General features: G+C 38.7%; 1 protein-coding gene across 1 annotated transcript in view; it reads right to left on the bottom strand.

Annotated features, from left to right (window-relative positions):
* Positions 1-15,079, bottom strand: part of DDX4 (DEAD (Asp-Glu-Ala-Asp) box polypeptide 4) — a gene marked incomplete at both ends in the record, with an annotated part of 17,430 nt that extends 2,351 nt beyond the window's left edge. The window contains 10 exon segments of the mRNA XM_009578536.1: positions 2,526-2,680; positions 3,954-4,106; positions 5,177-5,319; positions 6,611-6,652; positions 9,344-9,427; positions 9,737-9,823; positions 11,692-11,766; positions 12,222-12,290; positions 14,124-14,187; positions 15,015-15,079. Coding sequence (XP_009576831.1) covers positions 2,526-2,680; positions 3,954-4,106; positions 5,177-5,319; positions 6,611-6,652; positions 9,344-9,427; positions 9,737-9,823; positions 11,692-11,766; positions 12,222-12,290; positions 14,124-14,187; positions 15,015-15,079 — 937 coding nt within the window.
* Between the last annotated feature and the right edge of the window lie 269 nt (positions 15,080-15,348).

Here is a 15,348-nt window from a genome sequence, read left to right as displayed (position 1 = left end):
CCAGGCTGAACAACCCCAACTCTCTCAGCCTTTCTTCATAGGAGAGGTGTTCCACCCCCCTGATCATTTTCGTGGCCGTCCTCTGGACCCGCTCCAACAGGTCCATGTCTTTCTTGAGCTGAAGACTCCAGAGCTGGATGCAGTACTCCAGGTGGGGTCTCATCAGAGCAGAGCAGAGGGGCAGAATCATCTCCCTCGACCTGCTGGCCACGCTTCTTTTGATGCAGCCCAGGATACGGTTGGCCTTCTGGGCTGCGAGCGCACATTGCCAGCTCATGTCCAGCTTTTAGTTCACCCGTACGCCCAAGTCCTTCTTGACAGGGCTGCTCTCAATCCCTTCATCCCCCAGCCTGTATTGATACCAGGGGTTGCCCCAACCCATGTGCAGGACCTTGCACTTGGCCTTGTGAACCTCATGAGGTTCACACAGGCCCACTTCTCAAGCTTGTTCAGGTCCCTCTGGATGGCATCTCGTCCCTCAGGCATGTCAACCGCACCACTCAGCTTGGTGTCATCTGCAAACTTGCTGCAGGTGCACTCGATCCCACTGTCTATGTCACTGATGAAGATGTTAAACAGTACCGGTCCCAACATGGACCCCTGAGGGACACCACTTGTGACCGATCTCCGCTTAGAGTGGTTCGATTCCTTCACCATACAGCACAGCTTATAACCAAAAGCAGGACCCAATACCAGAAACTCACTTACCATAAGCTCAAAGTTCCTATTCATACTACATAATAGAGGCCTGCACAGGTGGCTTACTTGGAAAGAACACTTCATTTCACCTGCATTCTCCCCTCTCCCTTCAACTGAGAGTTACTGGCAGTAAGAGCCAAAATGGTGTTAGACATTGTCCCCTTTTATACAGCATACTTAGAAAAGCAGAACCACCAAATATACGCCTTTAGAGCTTCAGAAGTAATCTTTCCACACCTTGAAAGGACAGGGCAAAAAAAAAAAAACACAGGTGGATCTTTGTAAAGCAACTAATCACACTGGCCATGCAGTGTGCCACTCAAGCATTAGACTGCAAACCCATTCAAACGCTAAACTACTTAGTGCTCTTCCTACTAGATTTTTGGTTAGATCTACTGACTAGAGCTACATCAGGTATTCTCCTCTTGTAGAAAACCACCTCTATGAGCAAGAACTACCTTACGCAGCTTAAGAGGAAGTTTACAAGCTTATCTTTATAACCTCCTGCTAAGGCTTTTACATGCATAAAATGCATATTTTCATGCCCAAATTAAAACTGTCTATTCTTGAAGATACTGATTCAGCTTCATATGCAGCAACCATGAATCAGATAAACCTGATAAATTTTTATCATGTTTAATTGGAACTTTTCAGAAAGCTTTAGTCAAGAATAGAAACAGGTTGGACTCCTAACATTTCAACATTTATCCACTATCTATTAATATACATATTTCATATTCCTATTTGTGAACTAAACCACAGAGCTTAAGAATATCATAAATCTGAACTGAGCAATATGCATGCAATTCTTTAGCGGCAACAGATTCACACCCTGATAACTGCCCCCAAAATGTAGGTTATCTTGCTTTTACTGCAGGGCAGCTGGAGCAGAATCTTTCTAAATTCGAAAGCTATTTTATTGTGAAATAATCTGTACCTAGTTTAAAATAGCATACTTAATAGAACTAGCTACATAGTCAGAACAGTTTTAGAGATTAAGAAGCTATTCTTAGTAACATGCTTAGTAAGGAATATGCAAACATGATGGTACTTCCCAAAGGCAGAGACAGCCTCCAAGCATAAGTTTACTTGAACAAGGCAAGTCTAATTTAATTTAGCCCACCAGATTTTGCACTGACGATGTTCTCCATTCCACCTCCTAACAGTAACAAGCCATTACAGACAATAGATTTAATTCTCTTCCTGTGCACTGGTGAAACGTACCACTTAGCAGCAGAAAGATGACTGGCAAACTAGTACAAATGTACTCTCACGCAACATCCAAGAGCTCAATGACAAGTTTAGACCTTTTGTTCTGTTTTGAAGAAGCAGAGCTAAATGAGTTACTTGAACTGTGAAATTTCTGTCCAAGACCATAAACACTGGGAAGTACAGAGTTATTAGAAACCATCACTGAAAGTTAACTAAAACCCTCTAACACATACCTCTATTTTTGTCAAGACGAAAATAAAAGCCAATACAAATTACATAAGGCAAGCTAAATTTAAGTTACTTCATTTAAGAAATTTCATTTTTCTCATCAGTAAAGATGATGTGACACAAGTTTAGTACTTACCTCCTCTTCAAGCTGGACTAAGCCTCTCCCTGCCCCCACCTCCCCTCCCCCACCCCCAATATCAGGAAGATTAGGAGTTTAAATCCCCAGCCATATAATAAGAAACCTGCTAGCCAGTATCACCATCTAAATTCAAGTGTTTGTAGTCATTCGATTGGCACAGAAAAATTTTTGAAAGTATTCATGAAAAAAATAAAGCGCTGTTCATTCAAAGTAATAATCAATACCAGGTAACAGTGCAAAAGCTTACCCATACACAAATTTCCTTGCTTCTAGGAAGATCTGATTTATCAGTTCTCTAGTTGGGGCAACAATAATACATTCCGGTTCTTGCTGCTCTTTAAAACTACTGGCAGTTACGCCATCTCTCATCATGTGGGCCACAATTGGTAGAAGAAAAGCTGCCTAAAAAAAGCATCAGTATTTATGCTGTTTAGCCTTAAAGCTTTCATCAGTCACACTAGAAGCTATGTATCAATCTTAAAGCTACAATGATACAGCACACTATCAACTTCAAGGAAATCAGACTGCAAAAGGATTAACCTGAACGCACCACAGAATATTTAAGCTTATTTCTCCTCGTTTAAGAAGCATGAAAATATCTCTCTGGACCTTAAAAGCCTAATAATGCAGGAACACTGTCATGCACTAGCTAACTTCTGGGTTCTCCAGGCAGTTTCACACATCATGCTGACATACATTGATAATTATGTACCCCAGGATCAAAACCCCTCCTTAACATTTAGTTACAAGCTTTGCATTATTAGCTTCAGTAGATTTGTAAGGTAACCATGTATCACCATACTCCAGACTACTACAAAGCAGATCAGTTTGCAATACAGCTGCACGAGCACCCCTACTTCATAAGACTAGTTACCCCCAAAATAAAATCTGTACAGCAGTCCCAAAAGCATTCAGAATACTTTTAGCATAAGCTTTGGATATTTCCCCCCCTGCAAACAGAAGAGGTTTTTCAAAACAAGTAACTAATAAGCTATGTAACAACAAAGCTAGAATTCCACACTATACTGAACAACAAAAAGCTGTAAATATCCAAATATTCTCATACAGAGCTATTAGTAGTTAGATTTGGGTACATCAGACAGTTTAACAAGTTGAGACAACTGTCAACTTAATATCAACTCTCAACACTGTTCCATGATTAATACTGAATCACCTGAGCCTGATGCAGATCAGACTTGATCCAACTAAGGGTGACAAACCAGCACACCACACTGTTACAATCTGGTGTAAGTTTAAAAAACAAAAACAAAAACAAAAGTAAAAACCACACAAAACAAAACACACATACCAACACAAAAAAAAAACCCCAAGACAATACCCTCAACACAGAAAGAAACCCTAACTTTCAACTGCTGAGGTTTTTTCTCATCAGCAGTTTCTGTGACTGCCTATACTTCTGAATCTGTATCTGTAGTCCTGAAGACTGGGCTGCTGTATCAAGACACTAGTTCTTAAATTAAAACGAAATTCAGCCCAAAAATGCGACAACCCACCCAACATCATTTGTGCTTAATACTACACCTGCCATTGCAGTGCAAGTCAAATCATTGAACAACAAGCTGTGAAGCACTTGGCACGTGGAAGACTGAGGCATCCACCTAAAAGTTGAAGGTCACACACGTCCAGTAGTATGAATATTACACAAAATGCTTACAGTTTTTCCCGATCCTGTCTGGGCACATGCCATTAAATCCCGTCCTGCCAGTATAATAGGAATGCTGTACTTTTGCACTGGAGTAAGTTTAGAGTATCCAGCTTTAGCAATGTTCATGTTTAAAGTCTGACAGAGGTTAGCTTCTTCAAAAGCCTGTAAGAGGAAAAATCATTAACCACAGAAGTTAAATTTTAAAAACTGAGATGCTTACCATAGGATACAGACATCCAAACACTAAAAAGCATTAACTTTTGAGGGGGTCTCACCAGTCATCTAGATTGCCAAGGTTCCTACAGGTAAAAGCCCCAAAGGTTTCTTCAACCTGCTAATGCCATTCAAGTACAGTTGTTTGTAGGACAGTGAAGGCCTTCAGCTGGTCTTATTAGCTTTGAGAGAAAACTGCTCAGAAGCCATACATCTGTATTCAAGCAGGTGAACTCACATCATGGCATGCTATGAAAACAAACTAAAACTCTTGAGTTTCATTTCACATACGAGATACACACTTAGTCCCTGTGCTAAAACTAGTAAGGGGAGCTAAAGCAACATCCCTATCCAGAACCAAAAAGCACCATACATGACAAGATGAGTTTAACGTCAGTGAGAAAACCTTTCAGAAGATGGATGGGGAAAAAAACTCTGCATCTTCTCTTTCAACAGAGGTGCTACTACCCCCTCCACCCTTCTTCCTCATTCTTCTCCCCTAAAAAGAGGTTTTTTTTTTTAAACACTAGCCACCTGGTATGGAGTAGAAGCAAAGTTATATATTACTTTTAAATAATAAACAGCAGCCACAGGAAACAGGGCTAGAAATTACTTCAGAAAACACCTCTTGGACCAACTGAAAATTTTTCTGACAGGTGTTCATTTACATCGTTAAAGATCCCCCAGTAACAGACTTCAACACAACGACTCTACCAGCCTTCCCAGAAACTGCTGCAAAGACCTCTTTAAAGATCTAAACCGGTATTTTTCTGCAATTTAAGGACTGTATTTCCTGTCCATCCAGTATTACCTTCTCTGGGCCATTTCTGTAATTTGTCAATGTAATTTTAAGTTCAGATTTATATCTTTCAAATGGGGAGCATCTCCTTCCAACATAGTACCGTCTGCAAGATTTAAAATCTTTATTAATACTTTCATTAGCAGTGAATATTAGACTCAGTATACATCCTTGCAGAATCATGCTCAACATAAACCATTAGATGAATGAGTTCACTAACCAGTAATGGTGCTGGAGGGTCAAGTCCTGACACTTCGACAACATTTTCATCATACTTGTCAAAATTAATTCCTGTTTGATAACGTGCAAAGATGGCTTGTTCATCATCAGGTGGAGGAGGGGGCACATAAGTCACCTTTGGACCTTAAGAACACAACCACTAGAGTGAACAATATAAAGTGAACCACTCATGAAAATAAAGAAAACTTAAATGAAAGCTATTTTAAGTATGGAGATACTGAAGTTAAGTTCAGTGAGATGTCATTCAGACTTCTCTCCGCGTTCCAGGAAGGCAGGAAATTTCATAAATGAATTGTATTAGAACTTAGTTTTATACTATTAGACCTAAAACTCACTTACAAATAAAGTCAGACTTTTGTAAAGCATTCTTGTTTCACATTTGCTCAAGGACCTTACTTTGAAGAGCTACTCAGAAAAATTAAATCAGGCTCTACTTTACCACCATGCAAAAACCAATTTACCACAAAACCTCACTACACTATAAATTATCCTATTCAATACAATGCATTTATTAATACACAAGGATAAAACTAATCTGTTCATGGCAGTACATTTATAGTTCTGTATTCCTTAAAGTATTTTTCAAGCTAATAAACTCAGAGGTATAAAATTAATTATTTGATGCTCACTGAAAGGTTAGCAGTAGTAAAGCCATTTCACAGGAACCTCAAATGAGGAAGGATCAGGAACCAAAATTATTCATACAAAAGTCAGGAGTTTACTATTTGCCTTTTTGCATTTCAAGAGTAAGAGAAAGGCAAAATAAGGCTAAAGTCATTTGCAAAAAACACTGCATGTAAGTAAACATTCTAATAGGTTGTCCCAATTGACACTTTCAACATGTCAGAAAGTCATTATTCATCATGCATTTCAACCTGATCTCCTGCACATACAAATCACAAAATTCTATTTATTAACTTGCACTCAGTAAAACACATCAAGCCTGTTTTCTAGAAATAGCATCCCAGATGCTATTTGAAACTGCATCTGAAACTGACAATCTACTGTTCCTTTGTGGTTTGCTTTAATGACTATCATCACTCAGATGCCCTCACTTTGCCAATTAAGTTCTCTAACACTTGTGTCTCAAGTAGATAAGCTTTACCATTAGAAAGAAGAAACAGCCAGCAACAGAGGAATTCTACAGCACTCCATTCCAAAAAGTTAGTCTTTATTTAGGTGGCAACAACCACTGTTGTCCAGCAATTTAAAGATGAACAAAGTTTAAACATACGAAGTTTAACAGTATTTGCTTGGCAACTCATGTTGCATGAACAGTTTTGAGATGGTTACGCATTTACCCATACCACTGCCTTCTTTTTTACCCAATTACTTCCAGCAACTTAAGGAAGAGAATGTTCCTTGAGTTAACAGCGAATTAAAATTGCATGTTATTTGTGAAGAAGCTACTTACCTCTTTCAGAACCTATTTCTTCATTGCATTCTTTGTAAGTTGCTGTTAAAGAAAGCATTCCAAAGTCAATTGATTTTAAGGAAAAAAGCTCACTTGAGAAAAAAATCTAAATAAGAACCTTAATGAAAAATTCCTAGAGGCACTTAGAAAACTCAGCAGTGGGTCCTGATATGGTTGGTAGAATGAGTGGAAATATTTAGGTAAGCAATGAAAGCTTAGTTACAAAAAGCCAGAAGACAAAGGCCCCATATTTGTGTTTTAAAGGGCAGAAAGAGAGGATGTCAGAACACTGAGCTTAGCAGGACCTTGCAGTAACATTATGAAGGAATTAAATCCAGCATCTTGCTGAGGGAGTTCACAAACCAGATCTGGTCCTTACTTGACTCGTAGTAAGTCACTTATCAAGTGAAATGCAATCATCCCAGATTATGAGATGGCTATCACAAGATGTCTAGATAAAGCAAGTTGTATTTAAAGACAACCAAGAGGAATGATCTCACCTAAACCCAGTATATGCTTTGCATGGGCAAATATAGTTGTCTATATTCACTTGAGATGAATCATGAGCAAAAAAGCATCTATAACAAGAAATTGTAATGCCACAGAAATGTCAGTTTTATAACCTTGTTTTGTTACCTCTTAAGTGAGGTTTTTCCCCTAAAACTGATAAACAAAATATTGTGAGATCTATAACACCCACTCCATGAAAGTTCTGACCTTGACATCCACGTATTGTGGTGTGTTGCTTTCATTATCACTTGAAAAATAAAGACATTTATTCCTAAGAGTGAGGAAGTACCATGTTTTACATATGTAAAAAACTGTATTAAGACTGAGCTATTAACAGCAGCATTTCCAGAATCTGTTTAAGTCATTACTCTTACTATACACAAAACAGAAAAAGCCTTAAACCTAAGTGGTAGTCTCTAGCTACTCTGTGCAGGAAGTTATGTTGCTGATTTCAAAGAAGGGTAAAAAAACCCGTTTAAGATAAGGCCCCTCTGGAAAAGGAAGAAGGCTAGAAATCTAGATAAGGCACACAAAACTAAGGGAAGAGGAAAACACAACAACAAAAGCTGTTAATAGGGTCTCTACTCAAATGTGCAGCTCAAGCCAGTCATAAAAATCATACTGTGAGATTGGCAATTTTAAGACCAGTACCACAGAAGTACAGTGACACTGCAATCCTTCACCCTCCCTCATCTGCATTCTTCCTCACAGCAGCAGTGCAAGCACAAAAGAATAGCATCAGGGCAGCATATTAATCCAATTGCTCATTCTCAACAAGATCGAATTATTAACTCTAAACATAAATACCAGTTCTAAAGAGGCAGCCAGTACTGTGACTTGGATCAGGAACGCTCTGTTCAGCAGCAATGCTTTTAAGCAACTCTGTAAAATCACAGCTTCGTCGAAATGGTGACAGAGAATCCAAGCAAAGACACAACATACAGTGTGTGTAATCACTTTTAAATACTTATTTTTCCATCAGAAGATATAATATGCTCACACAGTATCTCCAATTGCAAAAAGCATAACTGTTCTAAGAAAAGCCAGCACAGCCCTACCTTCATTACCTCTACAAACTCTACTAGAGTGACATGACCGCTATTCAGAGATGGAGGCAACACAACAGCCTAGCAGTGCTTGCTCTGTTCCTTCTCTAGATCCAGACACGTTCTTTTACTACAAAAGGACATAATTCCCATGCAAAAAACTACTCTTTATGAAGAGTTATCTTTCCACATGAACCTCTATACAGACTAGGGCAACTGTTGCCTACCAATATCCATAGCAGTCTTTACGTATTAATACTTTTTACAATGGTCATGAAAAAGTAAGGAATCACGATCCTGTGTTAAGGATGCAGTTATGTCCACTACGAGTATTAACATGTTGCCTCCGTAAACACTTAAGTTGCTAAAATCATTATTTGAACTAAAAATCTGAAAAATTTAATTTGAACTAAGTCAAATAGAGGCAAATGAATTGTTCTTTGGATATTAAGAAGCACTTCTGAAAACGCATACTAATCACCTTATCTTTTCTACAGTGAAAAATTCTTTTATCATATCACACAAAGTGTTCTTGCATTGAGAATATCAGCCATCCACTACCCATGGTATTTCTAATTTGAATTACGGAACTTTTGTGAGTGATAGGTTACTATGATCTAGGTAGCACAACACATAGGTTACAAGTTACAGTAGCATCCATGGCAAAGGAAGATAGAACCACGAGGGAAAAATCCTCTGAGGAAAACAAAAAAACCCAACATTAGAATAAAGTCATCAGGAAGAGCTGGCCTCTCAGAGTTACAAACCTTACTTGTCAGCCTGGACAAACCTAAAATAATACTTCCCTTTATAGAGGGGGTAGAAAAAGTCTACAGTGACTATTTCAAAACTGAGCAAGTTCTTAAAGGCTTGCTTTGAGTTTTGGCATTAGCACCTCTGCTTCACTGTGCATTAACTGACCCAGCAGCAGTAGGACCAAGAAAAAAATTACAGAAGACAACAGCTTTGAAAATCCAATTACTAAAATTTATCCAAGTTACAAACATGTCTTGTGTGGGCATGCAAGCAAGCTATCTAACATTTGCAGTAGGTTCTTAATTCAGGCAGGAAGAACAATCACAGTGATAGCATTTAGCAAAGCTAAGAAGGTATTGCATTGCCACAAATCAGCAATGAGGAAATCTGAAAGGTTCACCACCCTAGTAAAAAGTCTCACCTGCATGACCTCCAAATACTCCTCTTCCTCTAGAGCCAAGAAAAATGCCAGACTGAGGTCTGTCTCTTTGCTCATCTTTAACACCTGTAAGTAATACACAGTGTAGTGGATATAGCGTCTAAAAGGAGTATAATGAAATACTACACTTAAAGCTAATTCTATTTACTCCAAAAACTCCACAGTGCAACAGCCCCAACAGATTCTTTGTAACTTCAAACTATGCGGTATTATTCCCAGTGATGCTATTTTTCAAAGACGCCATCCATGCTCCACAACACGGCTGAAGAACAGCTTTCACTTTTACACCTGTAGTTTTTAGGGAGCAAGCAAATCCAGAAAAAATGACCAAATGTATGTTGTTCCCACACAAACCAGTCAATATAAAAAACTTACTCTCACTTCGTCCAAAGCCACCAGGAAATCCTTTAAAACCTCTATTTTGTGTACTAGAATCTTCTACAATGTTCCTTTCTTGAAAACCTGCAGTACAACACACAACAACTTAGTTTGCCCAATTTTTCATGTGCAGATCAAGCGCCTTTTATTTGGCAATTATTCTTTACAGTCCTTATTTTATCAATTCAGATAAAAAGTACAATAGAACTAAGCCATTTGCCTAAACATATGAAAAAATGAAGAGAAGAAATATTTTTTGCCGAGAAGTGTAATGAGAAGAGTCTACTGCTCTCCTGTAGTATTGCTTCCTGCAAGAAGTAAATCAAACATTAAGTCTTGAAGTATTTGACTTTACACGCGTATACACTATATAAGCTACTAACTTTAAACTCTTCTGTTATGATGCAGATCAGCTCAGTCCTCTGGTTCAGTCACAGGACAACTGAGAGCATTTGTACGTTCTCAGTTTTCACAACCAGTATTATAGAGTGAGGTAGTATTGCAACTGCTGCCTCCTAGGGAGTGAGGATTTGAAAACCTGCCTTTCAGATCTATCAATTTCTATTTTTTTATTACACAGAATTGCTTATTCAGTTGCTTGGGATAGGCACTGCCAAGTATTTAGTGTTTTAGGGGTTATTTCTAATCCCTTTCCCTAGTCACCCTCCTCATGGGGTGGGAGAGGAAGTAAACAGCCACATGCATAAACAAGGTCTTTCTTGTTTTAGATTGGACAGTTTTAGGTCTTGTCTAAGATCCAAGCAGTCAACTTATATCGTGATTTACTCCTTAGTCTTCATTCTTCAACTGAACACCTGGTCTATCATCTTGTGATGACAAAGAGCATCTTCTGCTAAATGAGACCAAGAAGTTCCCCTACCACAGCACCTGTAGCTCCTTCTCCATCAATGCTTGGTGCATACCAATTTATGTGTCATTTGAGTTTTTCCAAATTAAAAAAAAATTAGTCTTAAAGACTCACATGCAAAAGATAGTCTAGAATACAAACATCCAACATAACCTTAAATACAGCTTGCAAATTACTTCGCAATTGCCAGAGAGGCTACAGCAGAACTGTTCGTCATCACTCCACAGCACCACCCAAATGTTGCTGCCTGCTTAGTCAAACAAGTCTAACATTCCCCTACCATAACGCGCACCAATGCAAGTGATGCAGAAATGGTGTAGAATTTATTAAAAGAATAAACATAACAACTTCAAGTGGATCCACAACTGTTCTGCAGGTCAGAACCTTTGCTAAACATGCCCAAACCAGGACTAGATTTTCCATCTTCCTTGTTTCATAAGCAGTCCCACTTAGAGACACAGAACTATCTAGACAGATGCTACATGATAGTGGCTTCCACTGCCCTATGTGCTTCCAATAGTACCTGGTGGAAGTATACGCGGCAATACGCGGCAGTACTGCCAAACTGCCAATTACTAACCTCTTTCAATGTGCACTGCATACAAGAGTGGCACTCACCATTATAAGCAGGAAGAGGACAGGGATTAAATATTGCTTTATGGATACTAAAGAAAGCAAGCTTTTAGGTCTTCCACAGAAAAGCAGTGGTATACTCCCTCACATGGCATATATGTGAATACTAATATTCAGTTGCCTTTTAAACTACGTTATGACTCAACAAAATTATCAGAAAAATAGCCCTCTCCAGGGAGAATGAAATTAAAGCAAGAGGTAAACAAAACATGGATTTTAAATGCAGAGTCCTGCCCCCTGGCAAATACAGTGGGGTATTTTATGTTGTGCAGTCAAAACTAAGGGATGATACTGAGTGCCTATAATTATGCAGAAATAAGGACTGGTATCACTCTCTAAGTCATAAATACTTATTTGGCTCTGATACAACAAAACTGAATACCCGAATAGGGAAAATTTAATGTAACAAATACGACTAGCCACTAGAATTACAGACACTCTAGAAAGTTACCTCTGTTTGCAGAATTCCTTCTGCTACCAAATCTACTCACTGGTTGACACTGTCTGTTCAGACATTCATCTGTATCTGTAATTAGAAAAAAGAATCAACCTAACATTCAAAACTATCTTTGACTTCAGGGTAGGCTTTTGGTTTTGGGTGGGTTTGGGGTTTTTTTTTTTGTTGTTTCAGTTTGTTTTTTTTTTTTAACTCAACAGTAAAATTACAGAATCATTCAGGCTGAAAGGGACCTCAGGTCTGCAGCCTACATCCCACTCAACAAAAAAAAACACCACATGACAAAGGTGTCCTTTTATAAGACAAAGAAAGTGAATTAAAATTACAAAGCTTAGGACAGGTGTAACTACTGTTTTTCATACGGAATAGCACCACTCAGCAACGGTACTGATACCAACACAGTAAAATTTGAGTTTCCAGAATCTACTCATACACCAGTTGCAAGGTCCTCCGTTCTAAATGTTTTGTCCAAAAGGAAGGCTTAATTACCCCCAAAACTACAAATTTTAACCATGCAATCCTACCTCTACTCCTAGAATACCCTGCAAAATGATCCTGCATATGCTGATTTCTGTTAGGTCTTTCAACAGCACCTGGAAAAGGAAAACAACAAGAAAGTAAGGCTTTTGACACTGTCTTCCCTAACATCTTCATATACAAACCACTGAAGTACAGCCTACGTAACTGGACAGTGAGGAGGACTCAAAAGTAGGCTGAAACACTGGGCTTCAAGGGTTGTGATCAGCAGCGCAAACTCCAGCAGGAGGCCAATCACTAGCAGAGTACTCCACTGATTGATACTGGGGCCAACGCAGTTTATCATCTTCCATTCATGACCCGGAAAATGGGACACAATGCACCCGCAGCAAGTTTGCAGACATACAAAACCGGGACATAACACAGAGCTGTGTTTCACTCAGAGGAAACTCAAAACATGCTAGAGACATGGGCAGGCAAGAATCTTGAAGTTCAGCAAAGAGAAATGCAAAATCCTGCACCTGGGGAGGAACAGCTCCAGGCACCAGTACAAAGTCAGAGGAATTCAAGTAGCACAAGTGGTATCTGGTTCCAGCCCTTCCTAATTTCCCAACATCTTGGGGACAAAGAATTGGAGAAAATAAGTCTGCCTTTCAGCTATACACTAAAAGGCATGGGAGAGATACATCAGCAATAAACATACTGCCATGTTCTAACTACTCATAAACACATGAGCAGTTATAAACCTAACAGAAGGCTCAGGGAGGACTGCATCACAGTATTCCAGTACTCGAAGAGGGCAGAGGCTCTCTCTTCACAAAGAACCACATGTAGAAGACAAAGGGCAACAGGTACAAGTTGCACTAGGAGAGGTTTCATCTCAATAGAAGAAAGAAATTTTTTACCATGAGAACAGTCATTCACTGGAACAACCTCCCCAGGACATGGTGGAGTCCCCATCACTGGAGATTTTCGAGATGGGATTGGACAGGGTGCTACATAATCTCATCCAGGCTTCCTTGACCATGAAAGGTTGGACCAGATTATCTTTCAAGGTCCCTTCCAACCTGAGCTGTTCTATGATTCTATGATATCAACACAATTTGTGCTAACCACAATTTGTTAAAATAAAGTTTAAGTTGTTCTTCCACAGTTGGATCAACTAAATGATGTAAGCTCAAAATGTTTTCCTCAGACTGAATTTCACTAAAGTTAAAATATCTTCAAGCAGTTTTAAAGACCATTCTTAAGTTCAGAGACTACAGTGAGAACACCCCGATTGCCTTATCCCACAGACTGTCAGTTCTAAGCAAAACCTGTTTCCTGATCTGACTATCGTAGAGTCACACAAAGCAAAGCCTGGGGCAGACTGCCTTCAGGAGCAAACCTGGCTTAGCATATTTAAAACTTTTATCTTCTGTAACTAAGCCTCTTCTAACTTCTGTATCTCAAACTCCTGTTATAAAGGCATCATCTTCATTAAACCAAGACTGCTTTACAGAAACTTGATACAAACATCAATGTTTTGTCTTGTGATTTCTGTTGGGTTTTTTTAAAATGGATCTAAGTTTCTGTTCAACAACTTCATCTGACCTTTTCTTGTTTTCAACACAACTGTCAGACAGGACCTCGCTAAAACTGCTCAACATTGCATATAACACTTACTTATTTTCAATACTGTTCATTTAGAAATGCTTGTGAGGTAACACCTATTGACTCTCATTAGAAGTTATATGCTGTATTCAACACGTAACTGCAGTAAATAAATAAGGGTTGAGGGTGAAAAGGGAAGTCTACTCGTTATGTTACCCGTATAATTTGATGTTGCTTGCTCCATGGGGGGCACATGAAAATATCACAATGATAATATTGTGGCTTTCTTTAATCTCCTAAACTCAAGGGATCAACTCCCCCAAATGTCAGTAAAATCAAAAGTGTCTTTCACATACCGAATGAGCCTACACTTGGACTGAAATCAGACGAGGGGCCATTTGGTCTTTCAGAGAAGCTAGCCTACAAAAAGAAAAAAGGCACAACATCATGTTAACCCGAGGCCAAGCGAAGTACATAAACACAAATGCAGTTGCTAAGTCTTGCACTTGAAAGAAGTTGCCTTCTGCACCTTCTGGAATGCAGTCTCTCAGACTCTTCTGTTCACTTCAGTTTATTACACTTCAGTATACTAAATAGCATACTGTTTGCATCTGAATGTCATCAAAACCACATTATACACAGCTGACATGTTGAGTTAAGTTTATCTTGCCTTCTGTCACTGATTTACAGAAGCATCAGCTTTGTCACCTTGCCAACAAACATTTTAAGCCTTGAATATAAGAAACATTTATTGTTCAAAACAATACTATAATCCTTTGAAGTATTTTTCTTTTCCAATCTTTCAGACTGTTTGTGAACAAAAACCTATTTTCATCAGTTTCATAACTGCATTTCTAGCATTTTACAGATTATCTTAAAAAGAAATACCTGAAATATGTCAGTCCCTGTTCATCTATTCAAAGATTCAGACACACCATTTGAAACAATTCAGAACAGCACCTTATTTTCACATTTTACTCTTACGGTCAGTTTTATTTCCAGCAAAGGCCATGTTTAACTTTCTCCTGTTTAATGCAAGCCAGACATGTACTAGTAAGCCAAAACACCAGCTGACTGAGGAACGTGACGTAACTACCAAACCTTTTACTTCAAGACTGTGCTTTTTAGACATTACTACAGCTTTCACACTTCTCAATGTGGCTAGCAACTACAGGAAATTAAACTCAAACTGGTAAAATTACTATTCTGAAAGTGTATGCTGTCATTTCTTCTTTTGGCAACCTTACTTTTAGCCTTGTATATTCATCTGGATAAGCCATTTGCCGCTCCTCTTCCTCCCTGTTCCTCAAGGCTGAATTTAAATACCCATTAAGACGAATGCCAACAATTAAAGATTCATTACAGATTCTCCTCAAATTTACTCCAGTTTCTTCTGATACCAATAGTCACTCAACATCAGAAGCAGCAAAACATTATTCTTTAGCTGTCTCTCATTACACTCCTGTATTTTATTCTTCATTTCACACCAAAGCATTTTGCTGCTGTGTAAAAAATAGCAAAATTGAATAGGAACAATTTCTACACAAGATTTAGCTCAGAACTAGGCCTGACAGTAGGGAC

Source organism: Fulmarus glacialis, unplaced genomic scaffold (assembly GCF_000690835.1).
Source record: "Fulmarus glacialis isolate BGI_N327 unplaced genomic scaffold, ASM69083v1 scaffold38165, whole genome shotgun sequence".
Taxonomy (NCBI): domain Eukaryota; kingdom Metazoa; phylum Chordata; class Aves; order Procellariiformes; family Procellariidae; genus Fulmarus; species Fulmarus glacialis.
This window is presented reverse-complemented; position numbering and strand designations above follow the sequence as displayed.